The sequence below is a fragment of the Diabrotica undecimpunctata genome, chromosome 5, assembly GCF_040954645.1.
Source record: "Diabrotica undecimpunctata isolate CICGRU chromosome 5, icDiaUnde3, whole genome shotgun sequence".
In the NCBI taxonomy this organism is placed as follows: domain Eukaryota; kingdom Metazoa; phylum Arthropoda; class Insecta; order Coleoptera; family Chrysomelidae; genus Diabrotica; species Diabrotica undecimpunctata.
In genome coordinates, this window is record NC_092807.1 from 100,603,406 (window position 1) to 100,616,087 (window position 12,682).

The 12,682-nt window shown below is 32.0% G+C and overlaps 1 protein-coding gene across 4 annotated transcripts in view; it reads right to left on the reverse strand.

The window, feature by feature from the left end:
- The window catches only part of pdm3 (POU-domain protein pdm3), a 445,430-nt gene that overhangs the window by 46,982 nt on the left and 385,766 nt on the right, over positions 1-12,682 (reverse strand). For all 4 annotated transcript variants that reach the window (XM_072532362.1, XM_072532361.1, XM_072532359.1 and 1 more), the window contains exons 3-4: positions 9,832-10,003; positions 5,896-6,051 (exon numbers count right to left, since the gene is read on the reverse strand). In XM_072532362.1, the coding sequence (XP_072388463.1) occupies positions 5,896-6,051; positions 9,832-10,003 (328 nt within the window). The remainder of the gene's footprint in view (positions 1-5,895; positions 6,052-9,831; positions 10,004-12,682) is intronic.

The following is a 12,682-nucleotide window of genomic DNA, read 5'->3' on the forward strand; positions in this document are numbered from 1 at the left end:
GGTGACCATTTGAAGAAAATACAATAATAAGGATCGAAAAAGCAAAAAGCGCATTCAAAAAAGCATGAAACAAATACCACGAAGCAGAAACATAAGCCTGATTTTAAGAGTACGAATTCTATGCTGTTATGTCTTTCCGGTTCTGTTGTATGATGCAGAGTCATGGACTCTTAATTTTGAAATGTGGATATACCGCAGAATTTTAAAAATATCTTGGACAAATAATAGAGTGTGCAACATAAACAAAGAAAATTAAATATTGTATACCGTCAAAACTTTGGGACACACAACAGACCGAGAAAAATAAAACATTCTACAGTTAATAATGTAGGGTAAGATTCAAGCTAAACGTATTATAGAAAGAAGAAGAATATACTTGTTGAGAAATTTCAGAAAATGGTTTGGATGCAATTCAATACAATAATGTTTCGATCAGCGGCCTTAACTTTAAGGATAACAGTAATGCTTACCAACCTTCGTGGCGGAGAAATCACATAAAGAAGAAGAAGAGGCCTGGGGATACATTTCGACGATATTGTATTTTTGCAAATTACGCAACGTTTTACTCTAAATTATATGTTTATATACCTTGTTTCAAGTGATCTATTAGTGAGCTGTTATTATGTTATAATAACAGCTGACTGATTTAAAATAATCTTATATATATATATATATATATATATATATATATATATATATATATATATATATATATATATATATATATATATACAGGTTGAACGAATTTAAAACGGAACATACAATTTAATATATGTCTGTTTGAACTGCATTTGAAATAGTGGACCAATATAAAACTTGGACAAAAATAAATCCATACCCGGTGATAGACATTGTATAAAATATCGTTCAACTATCTGTCTCCTTTTAGGACGCACCATAGTCTTTAGCACCGCCCAAAGTCAATGTTGCCAAATCGCCGTGTAATAATCCGATTTGCGGATCTTTTTGAGAGTTATATCTTCTTCGTATCTTTAAATAAATATTTGCCTATATTTTTCATTGTATTTACCAATCTACTATAACAGACTAATAACAAAAATAAACTTAATGGTTTGTAGTTATTTCCTTTCTTTTCTGTAAATATTTGGTTATTATGGTTAACACCTTATTTGAAAAACATCAAGAGGAATGAGATTGGCAACACCGCTCAAAATATTCATCTGTTTGACGGCATAATAACTGCTTGTTTAGTCTAGTATTCACAGTGATTCTAGGCTGTAAGTCCGTAGCGTGAAAATAAAATATTTTCGTAAAAATATTAAAATGTATAAAATTGAAGAAAAACTACAAATTTTAACTTGGCATTTTGGAGGTCGCTCGATTCGAGATATAGTTAATTTATTCGTTGTTTCTTTTGCGAATAGGCCGGTTCCTTCGATTTCCACAGTTGAGAGAATAATTCAAAAATTTCGCAGATGTGGATGTATTCAAAACTGCCACAAGTGTAACAATCTTGGTGAACCACCTGTTCGTCAAAAGAGTGAACAACGTATAAATAATGAAGTTGATGTTTGTTTTGTTGTTGAGGCCAGCCAGCCGTGTTCAAGCAGGGAAATTGCTGAACAAGTAAACTTAAGTAAAAACACTGTTCGAGGTATTTTAAAAAGAAATGGATATCGTTGCTATAAAGTTCAAACAACTCAAGAACTTTTTTCCGAGGACAATACTAGACGAATGGTATTCTGTGAAGAGATGATGGAAAAGCAAAATGCTGACGAAAATTTTTTAAAGAACATTTTATTTACTGACGAATCGACATTTTCTCTTCACAGGAAACACAATCCATCCATTGTTCGATATTGGTCTCGGGAAAATAAACATCTAAGTATTCCTGTGCGCACACAATACCCACAAAAACTTAATGTTTGGACGGGTATTTTGGGCGATTATGTAATAGGTCCTTTTTTTATTGAGGGCAACCTGAACGGCACAAAATACCTCGAACTGCTACAAAATCAAATCGTTCCGGCTATTCAGCAACTTCCTAATATGAATTGTGGAGATATTTGGTACCAGCAGGACGGATGTCCCAGTCATAATACAAGGGCAGTTACCGAATATCTCCAAAGGACATTTCCAAACCGGTTAATTGCGACAAACGGTACAATCAAGTGGCCTCCAAGATCAGCAGATTTCTCCCCAAATGATTTCTTTTTTTGGGGGTTTCTTAAATCAAAGATTTATCGGCACAATTTTGAACGTGCCGAAAATTTAATGGAGTTAAGGGCGAAAATTATCCAACATTATGCCGACGTTACGCCGAATCAACTCAGAAATACAAGAGCTTCTTTGTATGATAGATTCACCTATTGTTCGGATGTTCAAGGTGGATTATTTGAACCTTTACTCCATTAAATTATGTGCCTAAATAGGTTTTTTTAGTTGTTTTTAGAATTTTATCTTTTAAGTTTCTTTTAGAAATTAAGTTTTGTTTCTCTTAAGATTTACTAAGTTTTAAGATTCTTTTAGAGTTTATATTTTGTTTTTTTACGAATTTATTTTTTATTTTCCAAACCGTTACGGCAAAAAGCAATTACAAACCTATTTTATTAAGAAGAATTATTTGTAAATCGATTTTACAAATAATTTTTCGAGCATAAAACGTGATAGGTGCGTAAAATATGCGTTTCATTTAAATTGTTCGACATGCTCCTTCCGTGGATCATTGATTACTGGCTGAGCTCACTGAGCTGAGAGCCGAGTGTGACACGGAGTCAGTGTTGCCGATGTCACGATATGAAATTATGTTACAGCTGCTAAAATTATCAGATTTTGCCAAAAATTATGTTAAAATTTTTGCAAAATTATGTTAAAAATTTTTATCTTGGTAGTTTCTAAAGGTAATAAAAATACATTAAAAAAAATTATTTTATTCAACTTAACTTGTTAATTAAAAAAAAAAACATGAACAAAATATATTTAATATCAAATAGGTACTATAATAAAACTAATTTACTTAATTATTATACAAATTTATATAATTTAGGATTCTTGTATAATAAAAACAACAGCTAACTTAACTAGAAATTAATATAATATGAATATTTGTAAAAAAAACAAACTTTTTTATATTTCAACAGGCCATTTTGTGCCTTCTTAAGTATACAGTTGAGTCCACGGATCTTTAGCCGTGCGTCATTAATACCTGGCGAGATAAAACACATACTTTTTATCTAGCATCATTGTCTTCCACGCATGAAACTAAGGATAAACCAGCTACCGCCTGTTATTAAGTAAAGATACATGTTATTTTTACGAACGCTCTACAGTCAGTACATCGAACAGAGATAGGTACAAAAAAGACGCTTGGACGTTTTCAGATTGTAAGTACAATTTTTGACGTTTCTGGTTTGTTTACGTTTGTGGCTGTCAGTTTGTTGACTATTTTGCTATTTTTTGTCCTGTTTTTACATTTTGGAATTATTTATATTACACAAACAGTTATTTTCACAACTAACTTTATATTGCAGTTGAAAATTTTATGGTAAGTGTATTTTATTTTGCCCTTAATTTTCCTTAAAGTTAACCTTATTTACAAAGATTGTCATAACCACTTTCTGTCACTTGCTGTTGCGTTGAGTAAATTTCCGACTGATTTCGTATGCTTTAAATCATGACACACGGGTAAAGATAAATTGACTCAATTGAAATATGTCGTTATTGAATTCGTTATTGATCGAATTTCATGGCATGTGATTTCTCTCATCAAACGTGACAAAAATAAATAAATAACGAACATTTTCGTCCGGTTGGCAACACTGCTGAAATAAAGACAATAGTAGCTTTCAATTTTTATACGTGATGGGCGGGGCAACCTATTTGGGTGGAGTTTTGACTTGTTCTTGAATGAATTCAGAATCCAGCAGCCCGCTGAAGTATTGGATTTTTATAATATAATTATTTGACAACCTCTTCTTGGCCAACCACCTAGAGCGGAGTTGAGCCAAAATACATTGATTTCCTATGTTCCGTTTTAAATTCGTTCAATCTGTATATATATATATATATATATATATATATATATATATATATATATATATATATATATATTAAATTAAATGGCCAAATATATGGTCTAGGAGGACAAATTCGTTAAACTTCCCGTGCTCTAATCGGTATCAATAAAGTGTTAGGATCATTTCGGCCTATCCCAGCCTCATCAGACACTTGGGCTGATACAAATTCAAACTCGAAGTCGAAGGACTAAACACGAAATCCACGGAAGACTTAAACGGATAAAGAATATCAGAGAAGATCGCTGGGAATGAAATATTATATTATGATAACATCAAGGAAGGCTGAGAAAAACTCAAAAATAACATAATGAACCCAGCAACAGAATCACTTGGAGAGAGGAAAGTAAAAACACTAACATATCAAAAAAGAAAGCACTATGGTTTAGAGAGGAATTGAAGACAAAATGTGAAGAAACGAAGAAAGCCTTTTTACAATACAGAACGCAACAAACACAACAGGCATGTTAAAACGAATATAAATAATAATAATAATAAACGAATATAAATAAATATAAACGAATCTGAAACGAAACGAATACTTTAGTTAAACAAATAAAAAGGGAACACCGGCAAAATTTCTCAAAACACATGGAACACGACTTTTACGAAACACAAAAAGAAATATGGAGAATGATCAGAGGACAGAAAACAAGAAGAACGAACTAATAAAAACGAAATACTTTCAGAAAGAAATAAGGCTAGACTACTTTCGATACCTATTTGCTAAAGGTGACGATAATAAACCACCAACAAACAAATATTACAACGAATCCAAAAAATATTAGAATAAAACAGAATTCTTTAACAATGGAGATCAAGCATCCTAATACCTCTCTTCAAAAAGGGAAACCAATGGGACTCGGAAAATTACTGAGCAATTAATTTATTAAACACAACACTAAAATTAACAACCAAAGTGATAACAAATAAACTGAATGAAATTATAACAGTTCATGCACCGACTAGACAAGAGTACCTCTAGAAATAATTAAAGTGATCAAAAATATTCAACAAAACAACAAAATAAAAGTAAAAGACTGGGAGATTCCTTAAGTCCTCTATTGTTCAACCTAATTATGGATGATAACAAAAAAGTAAGAACTAAAAAAGGATACCAAATGGGAGAAAACAACTTAAAATAATCTGCTATGCAGATGACGCAATACTACTCTCTCAAAGTGAAGACGATTTACAACGTATGCTGCACCAATTTATTATAACCGCCAGAAAATATAACGTGTTAATTTCCCCAAAAAAAGACAAAATGCATGGCTACAACAGCAAATTTACTAAGACGTAAATTGGAGCTGAAAGGTCAGATAATAGAACAAGTGATGGAGTTTAAATATCACATTATCCAGCTACGGAAAGCTCGAAACTAAAGTGGAAGATCAAGTGAATAGGGCAAACAGAGGCACCGGCTGCCTGAATGACACAAAAAAGAAGAAAAGAAATGAAAGGCAGAATTTACAAAACAGTCCTCAGACCGATAATGACATACTCGGCAGAAATACGACCTGACATAGAGAGAACAAAAAGGATGTCAGAAACAGCAGAGATGAAAACACTTAGAAAGTACGACGTAGATGCAAGATGAAGAACTGGGTAAGAAATAGAAGAGTAGAATGGAACGATCATATAAGCCGAATGACAACAAATAGAGTAGTAAAGACGGCAAGAGACGGTTCCCCAATAGGAAGACGATCAGTAGGAAGACCACGAAAACGATGGAACGACAACTTACTGGAGGCACATTGAAAAACAGACAGAGTCATGTCTACATAAAAAGTAGAAGAAGTATTATTCATTACCATATTATTTGATTATTATTTATATGATTAAAAAATTGTTCACTTACCTGAAGCGCTAACACTTAAATTAAGGGGGGCATTTACAACGGGATTACTAGAGAGGTTGGCCATATTCGATAGACCTGCCGCCAGCGAAGCCACTTGAGGAAGGTTTTGTAGAGATGCTAAATTTTGGAGATTCTGTAGGGTCACCAAACCAGCCACTGTAACAATAAAGGAAAAAATGCACTTTTTGAAATCTATATTTTTTCTTGATTAATTTATAATGTTTTTTATATATAATTGTAATTATATTTGTTACGTTTTAAAGAAAAATTAATAGGGATAATTAGGACAATGAAATTTTATTCAAACTTAACTATGATAACGACATGGTCTACGAAATCCCACTTACAAAGCTGATAGCGAATCATGGTCCTCGATGCAATGCAATTCGATAAAAACAAGTCTTCCTTTGGATTTTGTTCAGGTCCACTTGATGATTTATTTTAAAATTCGTACTTGCAATTTTTGGTCGTTCTAGATTTCGCAACCGATATTCGGAAAACATCTTTGGACATGAAACTTCTTCTTCTACTTTTTCTTTTTCCTTCATGTATGTAGGCTTTAAATAATGTTTGTTCTTCAATATTAGCCTCCTAAATTGTTTATACTATCGCACCATCTTTTTCTTGGTCTGCCAATACTTCTTCGTCTATTTGATGGCTTATCTCGTGCTATTCGTACTATCCTATCCTCTGCCATTCTACTAATATGTTCGTTTCACTCCTGGGTCCGTTTTGTTACCCATCCATTTATGTCTTTTATATTGCATGCTCTTCTTGTTTTTGCTTCCTTCCTATCCAATAGACTTTTCCCTGATATTCGTCGAAGTTTTTTCATTTTTGTTGTTTCTAGTAGTCGTCTCGTTTTAGATGTGTCAGGTCTTGTCTCCGACGTCGACGTTTATGTTAATATAGGTCTAATTGCTGCTTTATAGTTTCTTGTTTTTGCGTCTTGTCTTAGGTGTTTGTTCTTCCAGATTGTGTCATTAAGAGATCCCACCGCTTTACTTGCTTTTAAGCTTTGTTGTCGTACTTCTACTTCAACATCTCTGTAACTAGTTATTTCTGTTCCCAGATATCTAAACCTTGCTTCCTGCTTTATTATTTTCCCATCAATTTTAATTTTACATCGTAGTGGGTATTTAAATGTTGTCAGAAATTTGGTAGACATGAAACAAAGAAATTGTAGCTTCTTAAAGAACTCAGCTTATGCTTTAAATTTATCTTGGCTTGAATGGTCTTTGATGTTAAAAGTGTAAAATTGATCATTGCCTTTTTTACCGTCATTTTAGCACGCGAAAGAATAAAATATCTCTTATACATTATAATGAGATGGTTTCTCACAAATTTTGATTATATCAAAGCTTGGTAATCATGAGTCTCCCACCATGTCTTCTTTGGTTTTCCCCTCTTACTGCTTTTCGTCACTTGCAACTTAGCAATTCTTTGTATTGGATGATTAATATTTCGACACTGAACATGACATTACCATCTTAAACAATGCTTTCTCAGTTTGGCGTCACTCCCCTCATCCATCCCCATTTTAAGTAGTTCCGTCACATGCAATCGGTATTTTTTCTTTTTAACTTCCTAACATAAAGCTACGTACATCATATCTGTTCTTTCCAATCTAGAATTTTTCTTTTGGTTTCATTAAAATCTTTCTGTCAGGCAACACTCCACTCACGTTCTTCCATTTAATATATTCCGCCTTAACTCTATTGCTATAAAATTATCATCTTATTTGTAGCAGTACCTGGTTCAAGCGCTGGCATCTACTTTTCCAGTCTTTGCTGCAAATTTATTTTAGTATTTTCTACTTACACTATATCAACAGCAAACGTTAAGCAACAGGGAATGTTATCCTGTAGTTTTCGTAGTATCTAATCTAATATTAATGAGAGTAAATAAAGAATAAGCCCTTATCTCTGATACAATCCTACTTCGTGAAATTTGTGTCTCTTATATACCTATTCTAAGACTAGTTATTACTCGCTCATACATTTTTCTCACAACTTTTGCATATTTACCGGGGATCCCTTTCTTATTTAACGCCTACCAGCGAATTTCTTGAGGAACTATCATATGATTTTCCAAGATCAATGAATACCATGATTACTTATCCCTATATTTTTCTGTTAGAGGATCCATAATTAAAATTTTTGTTGATCTGGTTTGCATAAATTTAAACTGATTTTCGAATAATTCGGTTTTTTGCGATTCCGTATATCAATTAGTCTATTCCATATTTTCATTCCGTCGTCATTGAAACATCGACCAAAACAATGAGATGAAAGCGAGAATAGACGTATGGAACCTGTAGACATAGGTAACGGAATACGACAGGGGGACTCATTAGGCCTTTCCCCCTGCGTGCAAAAGATGGAGGAGTGACAACATTCCATAAATGTGTTAGTCTGACAACGCACAAGCAGAATTGCTTACGGCAAGGAAACAAACAGACTAAAAACATGTATATATTTTATTACCATATAATAGAAACTTTAAATTGTACAGACTCTAATTCATCGTATATTGGACAAATATGTCAATATTTACATAGACGAAATATTGCACATAAAAACGCTATAAATAAGAAATAATAAACTATTAAGAAATAATAAACACTATAACCTTAGTAAAGTATTCTTTGAAATAAATAACCTTTGAAAAAAAAACATTCACTACGAGACTGGCAGACTTACATTAAAAAAAAAATGGGTGTGGCAGTCCAGTGGGACTGCCGGTAGAAGTTACACTTCTATATACTTCGCCGTTACAAATTTATTTGGGAGTCAATCTGCACAATCATTACATATGTAATGCTATAGGTAAGACATAGCAGAAAGAGAAACAGAATTAATAACAACTTACTAACAATTAATAAACAACTTTTGACCTGTAATAGGAGTAGAGTAAATGAAGGATTGAATCAATATTTTGATGAAAATGTATATTTTTATTTTCATACATGTATGAAAGGATTTGAATGCAAAAATTTTTTTACACATACTCTGCAGTAAAATTCATTGTTTATTTTGTTATTAATATAATAATACAATACAAATTAAAACGCAATATTCATAAGTATTTAAAAATGACAATAATATACATAAGAAAATACACTACAATACAGTGCAACATAATTCAATATAATAATACAATACAAATTAAAACGCAATATTCATAAGTATTTAAAAATAACAATAATATACATAACTTTTCTACTTACGCATATATGTTTAATTTACCATGTAATAATATTAATAAAAAAGTCCTCCCCTACTGGGAATCGAACCCCGGTCTCCGGCGTGACAGGCGGGGATACTGACTACTATACTACCGAGGACATGACACAAACGTATTTCAAAATTGACAGTTGTCACTGGATCGTACAGTGATTTATTGAGATTATTATTTTGAAACACAAAAGACTAATATAATTATGAACATTTAATAAATAATACAAAACATATCACATTAAATAATAATATTAATAAATATTTTATTATATATATAATATTATATGTATATATATCTTTATATAATATATATAATATTAAATTATATATACAAAAGGAACATTTTTATATTCGAGAGAGAAAGAGAGAGAAAATATATCTTCTGTCTCTCTCTTACTCATTATCTTACATATGTAATGATTTCACAGATTCACTCCCATACTAATTTCCAACGTGGAGCGCGCGTATATAAGTATAACTTCAGTAAGTCATATGCGCCAATGTTTTTAACGAATCTGAGTTGTTTTGTATCACTTTAATAATTATTACCTACAATTATTGTAGGTAAGAGTACAATAACACAAGTATAGTCTAAGCGTACGAATCTACCAAAACTTAGATTGGGGGATGGCATGGATGAGGCGTTGGCTTTAAAAAAGTTTAAATTTAATAGGTGCAATCAATGCTAACTACTTACTGGCTCCGTTTAAATGTGACGTAGGCGATATACTAGTGGCCATCTTAGATTCAGTCTGACTAGTTTCTTCTAGGCGATTGTGTACTTGTTTAGATGCTATGGTTAAATCTGTACCATTTTCAGCTCCCATTGCAGGTTCCGGCGATCCGATACTGCTATCACAATCGCTCTCCTGAAACAAAGACAAATATTTTAGACACCGTGACATGAGAACATGAGAAACAATACATATAAATATAATACATAATTGTAAAATACAAAAATTCAACCATATAATACAACATAATCACCTTTTATTAGTTGTATATGGAGTGTTTTACAAAATGTGAGAGTAATGTTTTACTCGAGAGTAAAATATTTATATTTTTGACAGAATTATTTATCTTTGGAATTAAAAATAATCTTAAAATGTTCAACATTTTTTATTTATATGTAATAAACAAACTATTATCAACATTTTCTCTTAAAATAAAGTTAAAAATATAAGTTTGTGCATTATATATAAATAAACCATACATCAAACTTCCAGATAGTTTCTGCATTTTTGTTGAGACCAAACATAAATTAATTGTAGGTGTCTTCCGGGCTATACTAAATAATTACTTGAATCATAATTGGCTCAGTGAGCGCGCAATTCTGGCGGCCATAAATGTTGATGATGACGAAATTAACTTCCAGGTTGAACAATTGTTACCAGGTGATCTGATATCTTTTAAATTATCCAAAAGAGTTTTTAAATTTTCTAAATATATATGGGATGCCACCACACAAACTTCTAACTTAACACCACAGTTGAAAATTGGTTCACCACCAATTATCCTGCTACTCAATTTGAACCCACCCAGAATATGCAACGGCGTTTTGTCATTAAAAGTATCACCAGAAATATTATTCAAGCAACCATTTTGACTGAATGATTTGAAGGAAAAATACTCTCATATACCACAATATTGTTAGAAATGCTTCAATTCCCTATTCGATTGGTATTCGCGATGACCATTAACAAATCTCAAGGCCAGACAATGTTCGTTGGAGGCTTGGTTTTAGAAAATCCATGTTTTTCACATGATCAATTCTATGTTGCATGCTCACGGTAATTCATATAAAAGTTGGCAATAACAAATTTTATATATAAGTAAACTTAAAAATCAAAATTTTTTGGTGAAACATATTATGTTAATATCATAAATTGTTTATTCTAACTTCTGACAGCCCTTAGGTATGAATTCGGGTCTGGGTCGGCTAGTATATATATATATATACACTGGCCCCCCCTTATAGTCAATTTTGTACTAGACGATCTTGTTAATGAGAGTATCAAGAAGTTAGATTTTCAAGTTCCCTTTGTTTATCTGAATTTAGCATCTCCACCAGATTGGGCATTGGGCACCTTATCAGTTATTAACATCTTTGATTCTCTCCTACAATTCACATGTGCATTTGAGGTTGAGAGTAGCATACTGTTTCTAGATATACGAATTATTCGTACACATAATTCGCATTAGTCACCACCTGGTACAGAAAAGAAACGGCGAGCAACCGTTTCTTAAATTAGCACTTGTAAAACCCAATCAACTGCAAACACAACCTCGTACAATCCCTCAGTCGTAGAGCACACACGTTAAATACATACAGATGAATAAATCCCCGTTCATCTCTGAATAAACCACAAATTATGCTTTGCTTCTGTACTTCCCACAAGTCACTAATATGCTTACTAAAACTGTTCAATAACTGACCTGTCAAAATAGCCTTAAAAACACTAGAACTATAGATACGTTGTTTTTGAAGACCAAAACTGTATTCTCCCCTTTAAAACAAACTAATGTCGTATATCGTATAGCCTGTGCAGAGAGTAACTCCTGCTACATTGGCCAGACCAGCCGCTCTCTTCAAGGTCGACTATAAAACGACATTAGGATTTCTAAACCTTCTTGTGCCCTTGCACAACATGTCATGTCAACTAAACAAGAATCGATTTCACCAATGTCAAAATACTTTGTAAACAACAAAATTATCACAAGAGGTCCCTTCTTGGAATGTGCCAAATTCTAAAACATTAAACATCCCTAAATAAAAGAACCGACATCTAAAACTTAAGCCAGATGTATCATTCTCTTATCATACATAACAAATAAGAATTATCATATCCCTTATTCATTTTTAAACAAATAGTCCACATTTTCCATTCTTCATATCGAACAAAATTTTTTTCACGAACACCAAAAAAGTCCATCACTAATGCCCTTGACAATCGCGTACTTCACTGAACTATACGGACCACATGTAATGCAGACAATACACCTGACAATTAAATTAACGAACAGTAGTTCTCTAATTCAGTTTTTTTTTCTCGTCGAGTTTGTTTGGTTTAATGTTAAGTAATCTTGTAATTTTTATAACGTCACAAAAACCTACAAATTATTTTGTAAGTATGAACTTCAACCCTTGTCGTTTTTACTTATAATCTTACACCATTACTTTTTGTAGAGACCTGATGATGATTTTAAAAAATAACAGATCGAAACGTATTCTAATAAACTAATGAAGTAGTTGACTTCTTCCCTTGATTTCCAACAATTTTCCGATCAAACCTCTGCTGAATATATATATATATATATATATATATATATATATATATATATATATATATATATATATATATATATATATATATATATATATATTAGAAGTGATTATTTCGACATATGCTAGACTATAACAAAGCTCACATTTTGGCACAGACTGATAACTACAAAAGTAGATTATTTCTTGAAATGTATTACATTAACAAAAATAAAAACACTTTAAATTATAAAACGGACACTGGACAGTTAAGTAACATATATTG